This window comes from Fulmarus glacialis, unplaced genomic scaffold, assembly GCF_000690835.1.
Source record: "Fulmarus glacialis isolate BGI_N327 unplaced genomic scaffold, ASM69083v1 scaffold8639, whole genome shotgun sequence".
NCBI classification, from domain to species: Eukaryota; Metazoa; Chordata; class Aves; order Procellariiformes; family Procellariidae; genus Fulmarus; species Fulmarus glacialis.
In genome coordinates, this window is record NW_009235150.1 from 1 (window position 1) to 16,439 (window position 16,439).

Consider the following 16,439-nt stretch of genomic DNA (forward strand, 5'->3'; position numbering starts at 1 on the left):
ATTATTATTAAAAAAAAATATATATATACACTTTTATTCTCAAAGCTATCTCAGGGTTCTCTAATATATTTCTGGGTGGAATGCTGTAGAAAGACTCCAAATGTCAACGTAATTTTGAACTGCATATGGACAATACTATGGTGTGGGAACATGGCAGTCCTGATGCAAGGTGAGATGCTGAACTTCTTCAGCAACACTTTACTGGATATTGATACCAGGGAGACTTGAGAAGTTTCAGCAATGCTGAGACTAATAGGCAAAATCTGGGGTTTAATTGGAGATGGTGAAATGATATGTAATTCATTAAATTTGTTTTGAAATCCGTTTTGTTACTTTGAGCTGGTCAACAGAGATTAAAAGACATACATTGAGATCACTGATTTTTTTCATCTGACTGTATTGTTGCTCTTCCCTGACTTCCCTCTGGTGTCAGAATCACTTCCCACATCCCTGTACTTTACAGTCTTCTAGGAACTTCAAATAGACTTGTTAAAATATGGCACAGGGCTTGCTCTGCTTCCCTGGGTTCTGTCCTCAGCATCTAAATAGCAGCAAGAGCTAATCATCCCAAGAGCAGAGAAACTAAACTTCCATCAAATCCTGAGGATTAGTGGGAAAGATCTCTGACAATGAATCACCTCTGGAACTTTTTCACTTTTTATGCATCAGTCACATTCCAAGCAATTTCTGTCTTTGTTAACAAGACCAGCCAAGATGAAAAGATTTGGAGAATTCCCTATATTTGTCTGCCTCTGGAGTCTCTACCTTTGGAATAATATGCATCTTCAGGTACCTTTTCTCATCCCATATCCCATTTAGATCGCATAGTACGGACAGCAACAGGAAGCATGATGAGTGCTCCCCCTGCACCCAGTGACTCCAATGCCAGCTGTATCACTGCTCTGAGCTCCTGCACAGCGGCTGCTTACATGTCCAGGAAACAGTACTTCACCCAGACTGGGAGATAGTAAGTCAATATATTACTCATTTACCGCAGTACCTAATATACTATAGTTTCACCTTGCTTTCTGTTTCTTGCCACTTTACTGCTGATAGGTAGTGCAAAAGCTTGCATTTCTCTTGTTAGGCCAAATCTAGTAAGTTAGTATCATCATCTGACTTGTATCACATACTGGCTGTGGAATATCTTATATGCCAGGCTTCTGTTTTGGTTGTCATTTCTCCTTTTCTCTTGGGGACTTGTTAAAAGGCTGTGGCTGCATAATGTGTCTTGTTAATGAATGGACCTTACTGTTCAAATATATTTGGAACCAAGGCTTTTATGCAGCCCTTCTTCTAAAAAGCAGGCAGAGCACAGCGAGGTTCTTTGCACTAAAGAGTGGCATCCTATACAGTAGTACATTAAAAATCTTGTCCTTAAACCAGCTGATGTGACTGAAGATACAGAGCATTTCACCTCTGGATCACATTATAAAGATGCACATAACATAACTATACGGACAAACAGTATAGCCATATCCTGCTATCCAGAAAGCAATTTTACCCATTAAAAAAAAAATAATTAGGGGCTAGGGGTGGAACACGTGCAAAGACGGAAGTAATACCTACCATTTGAATACACAGGGCAGGATCTGTGCTTTGCAGGATAGAGGAGCTTACTTAGGATCATCAGCTGGGGGAGCAGCTGCCTTTTCAGTTCTGGAAAACCATAGCCACTTCTTTGATGAGACACAGTGTCCAGCATAGATCTTTTACAGTGAGCATTTTTGCTGCTTCTTTCTGAATCATCATCATCTTCCTCAGATGAATCAAGGTCAAACACATTCATCAAGGGTGAAAGATGTAAGAATGGGGTATTCAGTCTCATTGGCAAAGCACCTACATCTGCTACACCACAGACCCCGTACTCTGTATTTATATGGTGGGTATCACTTAAATTCCTGCATGTATCTCCACTGGATTCCTTTATTCTTCCAAGGTAAATTGCTTTGCTGTCTATCAAACTCAGCTGCTTCATCACTGAGAATGCTTCATCCCATGAGAACAAAAGGATGTTAAATATCAGTGGTGGATCTCCAAAACAGTAGACAGAAGCAACAGGTAGCAGGGATGTTGCCATATACGTTTCACTAGCTCTGACATTTCCTTTGCTGCTACTCCATCATCCAGCTGCCTCAACTCTTAACACTCTCACGTTCCAAATGTCATCCACAGATCAAGGGTGCTTGAATATAATTACTAATGTTTCCCTTATCATAGAAACAGGGCCCTGTCACCTGTCACGTACTCAGATTCAGATTTACACCCACGTATGGATATGCTTAAATTCTGTACTTCATCTCTAGAACTATGAAGCTGCCCACTGTAAAAAAAATACCCAGTCCATTTTTGTAGTCTGGCTGGCTTATGAAGTTGGCCTCAAATCCTGTGAACAGCATTTCATTCTGTTTCAGCGATGGTAGAACAGTGGCCATAAAGAAAATATTGAAGAAGGCATTCACACTGTCCAAATCCATACGTAAAGAAGTAAAGCAAGTGAGGTAAGAAGTGAAACCTGAGAAATGTATGTTATTCCATTTTTACACTGGTTCTTTAGGGGTTACAATCTGTCCAAATGTGACTGTAAATTCATATTCTTCTTCCTTTCAAACTTTTCTTTGACACCAGATCAAAATCTCCTAATGCCTGTTTTAATTTTCTCTCTACATGGAGAGAGAAGGCACTTGGTTTTCCAGTTACCCCACAAAAAGCAGGAGGGCTATCCATGAAAATTGCTGGTATGCTATTATTTCTGTTGATTTTCACAGGGAACTTGACCATCCCAATCTCTGCAAATTCATTGGAGGCTGTATAGAAGTGCCAAACGTTGCCATCGTGACAGAGTACTGCCCCAAAGGCAGCCTGAGTGATGTTCTGCTCAATGAAGACATTCCTTTGAATTGGGGCTTCAGGTAGAAAAAAACCTTTGAAAAGCTAAATGACACAAACTGTGCTATGTGCTGTTTAGGACAAGATGTTAATTTTAGATACAATCCTTGGATAGACAGGCTTGCACTGTGATTTGGAAAGTATGAAGAAGAAAGAAAGAAAGTGAATTCAAATATCCAGCCCAACTTGTCTTCTGGATTTTTGAGCAATCATATATTTAGTGCTGGTCATGCTAAGCCAATGACTTTTCAACCCACCTCTAGTTATACTGCAAAACTGTTTTTTTTCCTGTTCCTTTTTTCCCATATAACTTCATTTTGTTCCCAAATTTCTTGGGCATCCCCAGTTAATTAAAAGTCACTGCATCTCTGTTCGTGAAGACATATTGGTGAAATGATTGACATACCTACAAACGCTTTATTATATTTACCAATACAGAAAATGAGCTTACATTGTCAGCGAAACTTCCACAAAGGCAATGACATTGTTTTTTGAGAATAATCTTCTTGGAGCCTTATGTTTGCCTTCAGCAAAGAAAAAGATTGTAAGGGAGGAAACCCTCCAAATAAAGTGAGAAAGTTAATAAAAAATTGTTTCTCTTGTAAATATTTGAAAGCACTCTCAAGGATGGAAAGGTACTGGGAATTTCTAGAAGAAACTCAGCTGTCTTAAAAGAGGCTAAAGGCCTGTGGACTCAGACAACTGAGTGGGAGCTAAGGGCTTTCAGCAACCCACCTTAAGTGTTCTGGAAAAATGAGCATGGGGACACAAATTGAAAGCAATTGCAGTCATAGGGAGGCTTTCTGTCAACTTCAGTAGGCTTTGGACCACTCTTGAGTGAAGGTTTAATGGAAATACTAGCTCGTTGATTTTTGCCTTTCAGGTTTTCTTTTGCTACTGATATTGCGCAAGGAATGGCCTATCTTCACCACCACAAAATGTATCATGGACGGTTGAAGTCTAGTAACTGTGTGATAGATGACCGATGGGTTTGTAAAATTGCAGGTAAAGAGAAGATAAGAAACAAAATTTCAAAACTGCCCAGCTAACCCACTAATGCATATAGATTTCAAACTCAACACTCCTCCCAAGCACCTCCATGTTGACATTTCATGTGGAAATGCTGACTATACCAGCCTTCATTAGAAGTGCCCCACGCTGAAGCAAGTTTCATGCTATGTTATCATGCCAAGTCATTTAACATGTGTCACTGATGCACATATCAGATCCCACAAACGATGGAGTCTATCAATATCAGTCTGAGCATAAACTCTGTCTCATTCTCAGTTTTGATACAGAGAGAAAACCTGAGGCATGGACAGTGCTGTAAAGATATGGAATAATGCTGACTGGTAAACACAAGCTAGTTTCATGGAGAAAAGCAGACTCAACTCAGAGCTTTTCAGTCCTGTACACAAAACTGAATTGTATTCTCCCACAGACAGAGCTATAGCTCCTGGTACAGGAAGACAGCCTGTGGGGACAGAAAAACCACTGGAGAGTCTAGTTTAGTTTGCAGCTGCCAAAGGAAATGAAGGCAATGATCATCTCTTCTACTTCCTCCCCAAAGCAGTTATCACACTCTATAACCTACAGCCATCTTAAAAACAGCAGCAACAGTCTTTCAATTGTTCATCCTATGACGCCATGCCTGCTTCTTCAACTTGTTTAGTATCCTGCTGCATTCAGGACTGCCTACTTTGCTTAGAACCTGTTCTGGAGAAAAGCATAAAAAATGGAGATAGTTGGATTACATCAATTGTATCACCTTAGCACAGCTCCTCTGAATTAAATGAGATCTCTGTGAAATTATTCAGAAGTTAACTGGTAGCACTTCAGCAGTTAACTGTAGAGACTTCAAATATTCATGCTTTATCTGGATGCGATAATGTTGAACAAACCTCACAAATAATCAATGTGGGAGCTACTTGAAAAACTCGACTGACCTCCAACATAAAGAATGAAGCTCTAGGACCATCTTAATTAGAGGTCACTGCAGACAAAACCAGACATCTTCATCCTGCCTTCCCATACACTCAGCAGAGTGCTGTTTATATCAAAAAGAAAACTGAAGTCAGTTGGTTTTTTCTCCTCTCCTATCCTGAGTCACATGCTAAGAATCTCTTCTATGGTAGGCTAAAAGTATAGCTGCAAAGATGTTTTACATTTATGCTGCTTTTTTCCAAAGCTAGTGGTGTGCAAGTAAAGCCCACCATCTGATTTTCAGTAGTTCTAGTCTGTCTAACTTGTAATTACTCTAGCAACCTGCCACCACAGATAAGTATCAGGGGACGAGTAGACAGAAACCTGCATTTGCATGCTAACTCTTGCACTGAAGTGAGCCTATTCTCTGAATATAATTTTATGGAATCATAAAATAATTCTGATTGGAAGGGGCCATGTAGTTCAACTTCCCTGCTGTCATGCAGTCTCACCCAAATACTTGGTTTCCAGGTCCTATATTTGCAATTGGTTTAGAGGGACAAGACCACCAGACACACACTATTTTTAGACTAAGTTGTGTATTTCAAATAGGGAAAATTAATTCCTTTAGTTATGTTACTGTCTACTAATGCACATGTTTCAGAGAAGTACCCAATGAGTAGTTTGCTTCCTGTTTTCTTCCATGTTAGATTATGGTTTGCAGTCATACAGAAAAGAAGATTCTCCTGAGGGGTCAAGCTCATACCAGCAGAATTTGATACAGATTTACACAGCTCCTGAAATCCATTCCCTTTCAGACTTTGAACCCAATTCTATGATAGACGTCTACAGGTAGTTAACTTTTCCTGTTTCTTGTACTTAATAATCTCATCTCAAGTTGAGTATTCTTTAATCACAATTAAGCTCAGTGTGATTCTGTGGTCACCTCAGGTATATGTTTGATTGTATTTCAAAAAAGATTGATCCTGGCATACAGAACAGCATAGATATCACAAGATCCTCTCTTTCAAGGTAGATAAACAAATACTGAATTCACTGACATTATATAAATGCAGAGTTCATCTAATGATTTATAAAGAGTTACTCTGGACTGGTAGGTGAAAAAGGTATAAAGATCTGCTGTTATCTAGTAATCATTTTTTGTTGCTGTTTCTTATGAAAAAGTAGATTATTTTCAATAATGGCAATACCTTAAAAGTTAATAGCATAAATTTTCCAGGATGTCATAATGCATATATGCATCCCATAATTCTATAATTAGTGTCAATACGTTATTTTGCTGCATACACACAGTGACAATATTTGGTTTGCAGAGAAAAAATAGAGGTAGGAAAAGGAAATGAATGCACTAGTGAATAATGCCATCCCTTTCCTTCTGAAAGCCTTTATAGGAGATCACTTTGCAATGGCTTATTTGGCTATCAGGTTAAGCCTTGCCAGTGATGGATAGCTTCCATCCAATCACTTTTCACATAAGCGGGATTACAATTGAATTTTCTAAGAATAATAATCCAATGAAGAAGTCATTAAATTATTTTTTTTAAAAAAATACCTATATTTCTTGGTTCTCGCATGATTTTTCTGTATTAAATAGGAAAATCAGTGTGTTCTTGTTGTATTCCATTTCCTAACAATGATACTTCCTCTGTCTGCTTATTTCCAGTGGTTTGCTGAAAGCATTTGAAAGGGGAAAATGCAGAATGGTACTGCAAGATGTTTTGTGGCCCTTTTCTCTTACTTTTTCTTGCCACATTCCTAGCCCAGCAGAAGTCTTCTATTTCCTGGTGACTTTGGTAGCTAGCAGAATGTAAAGAACTGGAATTCAATTAGAGATTGAAATGCTGACAGTGCAACACAGTTGAGCAGAAGAATCATAGGATCATAGAATCATAGAATCATTAAGGTTGGAAAAGACCTCTAAGATCATCAAGTCCAACTGTCAACCCAACACCACCATGCCCACTAAACCATGTCCCTAAGCGCCACATCTATACGTCTTTTAAATACCTCCAGGGATGGTGACTCCACCACTTCCCTGGGCAGCCTGTTCCAAGGCCTGACCACTCTTTCAGTAAAGAAGTTTTTCCTAATGTCCAGTCTAAACCTCCCTTGGCGCAACTTGAAGCCATTTCCTCTCGTCCTATCGCTGGTTACTTGGGAGAAGAGACCAACCCCCACCTCGCTACAACCTCCTGTCAGGTAGTTGTAGAGCGCGATGAGGTCTCCCCTCAGCCTCCTCTTCTCCAGGCTAAACAGCCCCAGTTCCCTCAGCCGCTCCTCATAAGACTTGTTCTCTAGACCCTTCACCAGCTTTGTTGCCCTTCTCTGGACACGCTCCAGCACCTCAATGTCCTTCCTGTAGTGAGGGGCCCAAAACTGTTTATTAACAACATTTACCAAAGAGTAGCTATTATTGCCTTTATCAAAAGGTCCGAGTTTTACTCTGGCCCGCACTAGGCCACAATGCTTACTGCCTTAAGTGACTGTTATGGGGCTTTTATTGAAAAATTAGTTGAAGAAACAGAGAATGTTGTTTAAGTCTTCTCCTTTTTTCAATTAGGATTCATTAAAAATTATATGGACTGAAGACACGATTTTATATATAAGATTTACTGGATTAATGCACATTATTCCCCTGTAAAGACCTAAGTATGCATATACAATATGCTAGAACATTATTAATTGTAATCCATTCTATCAGATTATGGAAGCAAGAATTTGAGGTCTCAATAGTACTTATATCTATAGGCTTAAACATGCCCTTAGAATTTGCTTCAAAATAGCTCAACTAAAGGCAGTTTGTCACTGTGTTGATATTTCTGGCTATTGTCATTTATCCTATGTCGGTCTTTACTTTTTCTACATGGACTGGTCTTAGAAAGTGCTCCAACTAAGCAGCAATTTTAGGATTGTCTTACGCATTGCAGTTTATCATTGCCCCACAGCCAAAATGCATTCCAGCAAATGTTTCCTTGGTACTTGTCTGGTTCACATTTTGCCCCTGTTCAGGTTAGATATCATTACTTGACTTTGCAGGTAACCTGGCCTCCTGAAGCCATTTCTTGCCAAGGACTCCCCTTAAAATAGTGCTAAAAGCTGATTTGCTGATATCGTAGATGACTACAATGAACTTTTCACAGTTTCAGTGAATGCTTGCTGAATCTATCTTGCTGTCAGTCCCCGCGTCTGCAAAATCCAAGTCTTCTTTTGTTGTACTGCAGTTAATCCTTCCTTGGTAAAAAAGAAAAAACAGTAAGAGATTAAATCAGAAAAGAGAGAAGAGCAATGTGCAGTCAGGGAAGAAAAATAGAGATGTACTCTGTGGCATTAAAAGGGTTGTCTTTTTAACTGAGCTATTCTTCATAACCTGCATTTTAACACAGTTTGTGTTTGATGATATGAGCCGGTGCTAAGCCTTCCTGATACATGTGTGTGGGCTCACTGGCCGGGGAGTAGTGTTCCAGTCTTGAAATCCTGTTTTTATCTATGCAAAAATTCCATTAATATTCCTGAAGGTATGGCCCAAATAAAAAATGAGTAGGAACCGCAGGAGTGGGACTTGTAATTTTGTGTGGTCTTACAGATGAATCACTAACTTTTAAAGTTCTTTAGGGTATGTGTTGGTCAGATGGGAAAGGTAAAATGGAAATGAGAACAGGAGCATGAAAGTAGCTCCTGTTTGAGCTGAAGAGGTTGTTTCCAGTCACAGTTTCTCCTAGATTGGCTCCTCTTGATTGGTAATTGTTATGTGAATTTTACTATCCACTATGTTAGGACTTTTTCTGAGCAGTGCTGCTGAAGCTGAATGAAATCAATACTGCTTTATCAGAGTTACCATCATCTAAATACTCTCCTTGAAAATCTGTTTCAGCTTTGCTGTCTTACCAGGATTGGTATTCCTTTCTACTCCCAAATTACCCCAAAATTAACAAAAAAATCTCATCAGATTAATTTCTACATTATTCAGCATGGTTTATATGCATTATTTTATTTGCCAGTGGTGGTCCACTGAGTGGACTGAAAGATAGATAGACATACCCCATTATATAGCTAGAATGCTTTACAGAACAGAGCAACCATTAGCAATACAAGAGATTGCAAACCAATAAAAATAAATGTTATTAAGTAGAGATGCATACGGGGAGTTAATTATTACACAGTTTCAATACATAAAAAGGCAAGAGTATCTTTATCAGGATTACTGGTTAGAGGAGGTGCTGGCATCTTGGAGATCACTGTTCTGAAAGATCTCTCGTGAGTTAAATAAGGAGACTGAACACCCAGTTGTTACCCCATTTTTTCCATTCTTCACCCTTGATGAATGTGTTTGACCGTGGTTCATCTTATGAAGATGATGATGATGAAAATATAATTCAGAAACAACGAGCAAAAATGCTTACTGTAAAAGATCTACTCTGGACACACTGTCTCATCATTGACTTTATGGAGATTTTCCAGAACAGTGATCTGTGCTGAAAAGAAGCCACTCCTCCAGCTAATGATCCTGATGAACCTACTCCTGCCCCTTTATTACAGCACAAACCTGTCCTGTGTATTTAATTGGTAGGTATCATGTAAACGCTTGCCCATATCCCCTCTGGAGTCCATTAATTCTTCCATAGAAAATTGCTTTGCTGTCCATCAAACTCAAATGCTTCATCTCTCAGACTGGTAACTGTGAGAGGAGACTGCTGTGAAATGATCAGTGACAGATCTCTGAAAACACAGAGTAGTAACAGATAGCAGCACTATTGCCATTCTCCCTTCTGGGATACTGGGCTTTCAGCTGTAAAATGGGGAAGAATAAGAAATCATGGAAAGAGGAAATCACTGACTCCATTAACTGTAATTCCATTAAGATTTTGGTTTACTTTTATTCTGCAGCTATGCCATCATTTTACTAGAAATTGCCACAAGAAGTGACCCTATGCCAGTAAGTAAAGATGAACTTTGAAGTTTGAATGAAAGCTTTGATTCTGTTTCTGCTGAAGCTACAAACCAAACTCTGAGTAACTGCACCTTTGATTTATTTTTTGAGCATGCATTTTCCTCTTGATTTTGCGGTGCAAGTTCTGTTCCAATGGAACATGCAATCAGGGCTTCCTCTTGTATCTACCAGTCTTCCCTCCAGGACTTTGAAGAAGAGTGTATGACAAAAATAATGTAGCTCCAAAATTGCCTTTTGGTTAGCTCTGTGACGCTTAATGGCAGGGAGGTGGAGGGGGAAGGTACGTCATAATATCTTCCTTTTTCTCCTGTTGTTCCTTCCCTTTCCTGCCATGTACAGGCCCTTTCAGTGGAGTTTTGCAGTGCTAAGAACATGCTAGAGGAGCAAATGAGCTGCTCTCCATAAGGAAAATGTCGTCTTTGCATGTGTCTTGTGATCAGTGCTAAATGGCAAACACAAAAAATGCACCTTGAAATTGAAACCAGATGTTCCGGATATGTAACTATGTTCTGTCTGCAATAATTTGCTTAACAAGAATTCTAACAACAAAGACCTGAAACTGCCATTATTCCACTTCTGACAGTTTGTGTTAATAGACCAATGTAGGCCTTGTGGTTTCTCAAAAGTTTCTCAATATCTTGCCAGGTATTCATTTGTTTCAAAATTTGTTTACCTCATATAAACACTGAGATTAAAGTCTTTCAGCCATGAAAAAGCTTTTAGACAAGGCCACCCAGTTTAGACTGGGTTATAGCCTTTTTTTTTTTTTCTTGTACTCTCATGTAAAAAAGCTGATCTGGAAGTCATAGGGAAGACATCATAAAAGTAATGATAATCGTAGTAATATATTTTGAATGGGCGGTATGAAACGGTGTTTCAACATTGTTTAATCTCTTTTTCTCTAGAAAGATGATGTGCATTCAGCTGAATATTCTTGGTGCCCACCTTTGGCAGAATTAATTTCTGGAAAGGCTGAGAATTCTTGCCCATGTCCCACAGATTACATAGACGTGAGTAAGAGACACTATTGTGTACAAAAATTCTTTATTGAAGTGAATTTAAGACATGTCAAAGAAGTTTTATGGCAATATTACCTTTGATGAATGTAAACAACCCAGAAGTCAAGAAGTACATCTCAAACAAGGCACAATGAAATGCTTTAATATCCTTAATAAAAAACCAGTCATTCTGACAAATTGAAAGTTTCAGTTGTCCCCACAAATTGTCAGTGTACTAAATTATGTTTTTAATATTCAATCATTGATTTTTGTGCATTTTCATTTTATTATAAAGTGTTGAGTTCCATACATGTTTTATATTAGTAACATCTATTTAGCTTACTGGCAAAGGACTTTCAAATAGTGAAGTACGTATCTCAGGCAAAGTATGAGTTTCATTTGATTCTCATGCAAAAGGTGCATGTATTCAGTAGCCTCAAACTGCCTCCCGGTTCAATTAAATCAGAACAAGATTGTGGCATCCTTGTTTCAGCTTGAGAGCTATATAACTCACCTTTGGTGGTTTGTAGCAACCTAAATGTAACAAACTTCTCATAAGTAGCACTAGATTTCAGTCAGGAGTTAACATTCTTAAGAAGTAGTTGAGTTTTTAATCTCTTGTGAATTTTGTGTATGGACAAGTCCTCTGAAAACAGTATGTGACTACAACAGCGTAACACTGTCTTAAAGCACAAGACAAGAGCTTAAGCAGTGTTTGGCAGAAGGAACGTGAGCATCTAATTCATGATTTCCACCAGCAGCATTTTCATGAACTAACATCCTTCTTTCAGCATATATCTGCAGAAGTCTCCAGACTTCAGCATAGCCCTGCCACTTTTCACCACCTGCAGATAGGGCTTCACATGGACAGTTTGCACCGAGAAAATTGTAGTATTAATTTGAAACACTGCCTGTGCTTGGAATGACAAAAGCTTGTTTGCTTTTCTCACTCTAAAAAAGAAGGTGCAGAAAAAATAATCCAGCCCAAAGGCCTACATTTGAACAAGTCAAGAAAATGTTATACAAGATGAATCCTAATAAAGTTAGCCCTGTTGACATGATGATGACTCTGGTAAATTTAGTTTTTTAATCCAATCCAAGTCAATCTGCTCACTTGCAATAACTTTCATCTCTATCCTTCAGGTTTGTTTTTTGTTCTCATACCCCCTGTTTGATGAGAAAATCCACAGTCATTCATTCATCTCTGGTGGACTGATTGTAGCTGCAGTTCCGCTTGAGACCCAGCTTTCCTTCTCATTCCATTTCTGTCAGTTTTTCTTAACTTTCTCAACTTCTTTGGGGCTGAACACTTTTGTTTCTTCAGTCAAATGCTGCTTGGTTTTTAAAGCACTCGCAGGAAACTATATTCCCCTTTTCCAGTGGCTTGGTGGTGGTCTTACAGTACTACAGGTATAGAATCCCTGCCTGCCACGAATAACATATTTACAGATGCATTTTGAGCAGAGTATCTTAAGCCCATCAGCAGAGAAAAGAGACTCCTGCCTCCACAGTCTGTTGCCTCACATAGAGCAAGGATGCAAAAAGCATAGCATAGCATAGCAGGACAGTTTACGAAACAGCATTGTGAGCTTTTAATAAAAGATTGAGACTTAGATACCTTCAGTTTTGGTAACATATTTTAATCCATGTCTGCAGCTTGGTCTCTGCATTGGATTTGCCTACCCTAATGTTTACACAGACTTTGAAAAGTCTAGAATTGGCTTCTGCCCTCTTAAATGTAAGCAACAATCTCAAATTTAGAATCATAAATTTACCTAGGGAGAAATCTGATCTTTGGATTTTGTAAGAAAAAATCAACTCTCTCAGACTTGAGCCTTTGCTTATCTGAATGTTTTCAAAGCAGAATCATTCAAATACTTAAATCCTATACAACTATGAATCCATTTCAGTAAAAGGATTATTTAATGCAATTCTCTATGTTATTTAGATGGAGAAATATAGCAAACATTTGGAGATACTGGTTTCTGAGAGAACACAGGATTTAATGCATGAAAAACAGAAGACTGATCGTCTGTTGTATAGTAAGTTATATAACAAAAATACTGGATATTCTTCTCAATAATAATTTGATTTTAACTGTCTAATTACAAACAGAAACCCTTTGATAGGTGATTATTTAATAGATAACATTTAGTTGGTAATGAATTAATATACTTGCTCCTTGCAAAGCTGGAAAGATATTTAGCTACTATTCATATTTTCCCCCTAAAATCAGTGCACTCACCTGAGAGCTATGACTCCAGAATCCATAGTGCTCTCACTTACGTCTTGCTTGGAAGTCCTTCTGTATAGTTATAAATATTGGGAAATTGCTTTTGGACTGAGGTTACTTTTGATGGCAGCGTATCTTCTCGAATTCCACAAGAAAAAAGGGATGAAGGAACAGGTATACCACATAGAAAAGAAAAAGGAAAAGGCTGTGAAAGTGCAAGATAGGAGAAATAAATTGCAAGGAGAAATAAAGAAGATTAAAAAAATCAGAGAAGAGATAGTAAAAAAACCTAACACAGGAAGAAAACACTAGCAAAGAGTTGACAAAGAAGTAGTTAGTAATATCCCAAGTCACACTATTAGAATCTAATCTTACTCTGACTTGGAATGTATAGATATCGGTTTGTTTGAACTAAAAGCTATGGGTAAGCTGAAAAATCAGGGCCTGTTATCAGTCAGATTTACTGTGAATTCTCACATTACAGCAGAGCAGATTTTGATGCTAAAGAGTGCTTTCTCCTTCAGAATATTTCACACTCATGAACATTGCTTTTATACCGTTAAACAAACATGTTCTGTTTATTGTGTGCTTTTATCCACGGCAAAAGAGTAACAGTGCTCTACTTTCTACAACAGGTATGTTGCCGAAGCAAGTAGCAGATGACCTCAGGCAGGGAAAACATGCACAAGCTCAAAGTTACTTAAGTGCCACCATCTTTTTCAGGTAAACAAAATGAAAGATATGACTAGAACTGACTCCTACTGAAGAAACTTCTAGGCTCCTAGTGGAGGTGAAGTCCTAACCGAATACAGAATTTCTATCTAAACTGGCATGTATCATACAGGTGGCAACATTTGACTCTGCAAATGAGTGTCTTTCAAAATTCTCACACCTCTCCATTTTTTTCATTATAATTTCTTAAATAAAAAATGAGATTACTGTGGAGCTCTAACACAGAGCAGCACGTCACTTTATGTGTGTTACGCACACATGCATGTATATTTCATAAGATAGACGTAAGTAAAGGTTCCAGCATTGAGCTGTGTAAAGGAAACTTGTCTATCCTTAGAGTCCACATGGATTTACAGTCTTTGACTTGTTATGTGTGTGTGAAGCAACATATAAATTGCATGTCTTCACTTGTCATAAATGGACAGATGTCAAGTTCCCTTTTTTCATTTGTACATAACCCAGAATTGAAGACAACTTAGTCTGTTGCAGATTAAAGTCTAGCTGTAAAAAGTAGTTTACTGCATTGGTAAGCAAAAAGACTTTGGTCAGTCAGTCCCTTTAAATGGAAGGAATATGTTTTCAGTTTAAGTAAATGTTTGAAGACAAAACTATTCTGTAAGATCCTTAGCGAAAGAAATACTGAAAAAGAGAAGGTTGAGGTAGTTCCACTGAGAAATTATTACTGTGTACTTAGGATTACCAATCTGCAATGGTTAGGACAGTGGATAAGTATGTTCTTTTTGTTGTGTTTTAACAGTGACATTGTTGGCTTCACTCAGCTGTCCAGCAGCAGCACACCTTACCAAGTGGTAGATCTCTTGAACAAGCTTTATACCACTTTTGATGAAATCATAGATAACTATGATGTCTATAAGGTGGAGACAATAGGAGATGCCTGTAAGTTCCCTGAGCTGTGGACAATGATGGGGCATGGGTATTTCATCAGGGTAGAGACTGATTTGATGACAAGGAAGAACAGATGAAGGAGATTTGGAAACCTTATTACCGCTGGGAAGACCACACAAAACAATTAAGGGAGAAGTACTAGCAGAGCCCTAGCAAATTTTAGGAACATTTTCCTGCGTACCTTTCATTATTTCTACAATTGATGAATGTTGTGGATGGACAAATGAGTTGAGTAAACTACCGCTGCTGTTTATTTGGTTCCTATCACCTGTAAGGTCTGACTTTAAACCTTGGCAACAGATTAATCCCAGTTCTGTTTCACAGGAACACAACTGAAAAATTTACCTTCTATATGGGAGCATAGATGCCATTCCATAAGCTTTATTATCCCTCTCTTCTTTTGCAAAGACCATGACAACCTTCACTCTCCTAATACTCTGTAGGGGCTTTGTTGCCTCTTCTTTTTGGATTTTTAGGGAAATGGCTATTTGCTACCATGGGAATCTGCTGGGGATTGACTACCATTAAAACTGAGTTCCATCAAAAACCTAGCAGAATTTAGCAGGATTTTTGGATGAGACAGACAGGAAATCCTATAAGAGATGTGAAAAAAAAAACCCACTCTTTTTTTTTGTGGCTGGTTGAACACATTCTGGAGCATAAAATTCCTGAACAAATGTACCTGAGGGATCGTGAAGAGACCTCTCTCTTCCGTACAGTAAGAGTCAGCACAGGAAGCATAGGACAATGCCTAGTGGGAAGCATTTTCTCTCTTTATAATGTCTGCCCAAAGACAAAAGGTATTGAACAGCCACTTTTCCACTACCTGTCCCACTTCAAGCATCCTCAATGGAGGGAGAGAGGAAGAATGGGTAGGAGGGAATAAATCTTATGGAAAAGTAAGAAGGAAATCCAACATTTTTCAGAGCTAGGGTAATTAATGAGCTGTTGCCCTACCCTTCATTTGTTTCTGGCTGTCTCTGCTCAGCAGGCACAACTATGCTACAGGATATGAAGGAACTGGGCTTTAGTTTTTTCTAACTTAGGCAGCATCCTTTGGTAAATCTCTGTGTAATGCCAAAGGTTAACACAGTTGCATTGTTGTGTTAAGATATGGTGGTGTCAGGAGTACCCAAAGAGAATGGGATCCTTCATGCCGGTGAGATCGCAAGCATGGCTTTAGACCTTCTGGACGTCTGCAAGACTTTTAAGATCCCACACAAGCCCAACACCCTCCTAAAGATAAGAGCAGGAATCCATTCAGGTATGTTGAGAGGGCTGCAAAAAAGTCCTGCTCTGGTTTAACAAATGTTTCTGTAGTGGCATTTCCTCTCCATTAAAAATGAAGTTAATTTCTTGACATGGGATGGAACACCTCATAGAGGTCATCCCAACAGAATAAATTATTGGATACCTGGAATATCGGGAACACAATGCAGAATACAACATTGGAAACACCACATGACCCCAGTGCCTTTGCTGATATGAGTGAGTACTGCCATTCTGTATCCGTTACTTGTCCTTTTCAGCTGTTCTTTTCTCAAAACAGTGAGTTTCTTCTTGACTTTTTGATCTTGACTCTTCACTTTCAGACTCCCAGCTCCCCGATCTAAGGTGATATTTGATTGCAGCTCTTTCTTGATAGACAGCTAGAGTTGGACATGTGCTGTGCAGCCCAGCATCTACAAATTAAGGGGCTTACATTGTCTCAGCAAGAGATCTATCTTCTATATTTTAAATGCCCTGGGGCTGACATGAAGGAATCAAAATGCTCATTTTCTGCCTTCAG

At 38.7% G+C, this 16,439-nt stretch overlaps 1 protein-coding gene across 1 annotated transcript in view; it reads left to right on the forward strand.

Moving 5' to 3' along the window:
• The first annotated feature begins 150 nt into the window (after positions 1-150).
• Positions 151-16,439, forward strand: part of LOC104082688 (atrial natriuretic peptide receptor 1-like) — a 19,893-nt gene continuing 3,604 nt past the window's right edge. The window contains exons 1-13 of the mRNA XM_009585904.1: positions 151-169; positions 820-967; positions 2,415-2,501; positions 2,769-2,912; positions 3,773-3,894; positions 5,523-5,664; positions 9,718-9,766; positions 10,687-10,865; positions 11,743-11,851; positions 12,728-12,821; positions 13,648-13,735; positions 14,502-14,641; positions 15,762-15,914. Coding sequence (XP_009584199.1) covers positions 151-169; positions 820-967; positions 2,415-2,501; positions 2,769-2,912; positions 3,773-3,894; positions 5,523-5,664; positions 9,718-9,766; positions 10,687-10,865; positions 11,743-11,851; positions 12,728-12,821; positions 13,648-13,735; positions 14,502-14,641; positions 15,762-15,914 — 1,474 coding nt within the window. The remainder of the gene's footprint in view (positions 170-819; positions 968-2,414; positions 2,502-2,768; positions 2,913-3,772; positions 3,895-5,522; positions 5,665-9,717; positions 9,767-10,686; positions 10,866-11,742; positions 11,852-12,727; positions 12,822-13,647; positions 13,736-14,501; positions 14,642-15,761; positions 15,915-16,439) is intronic.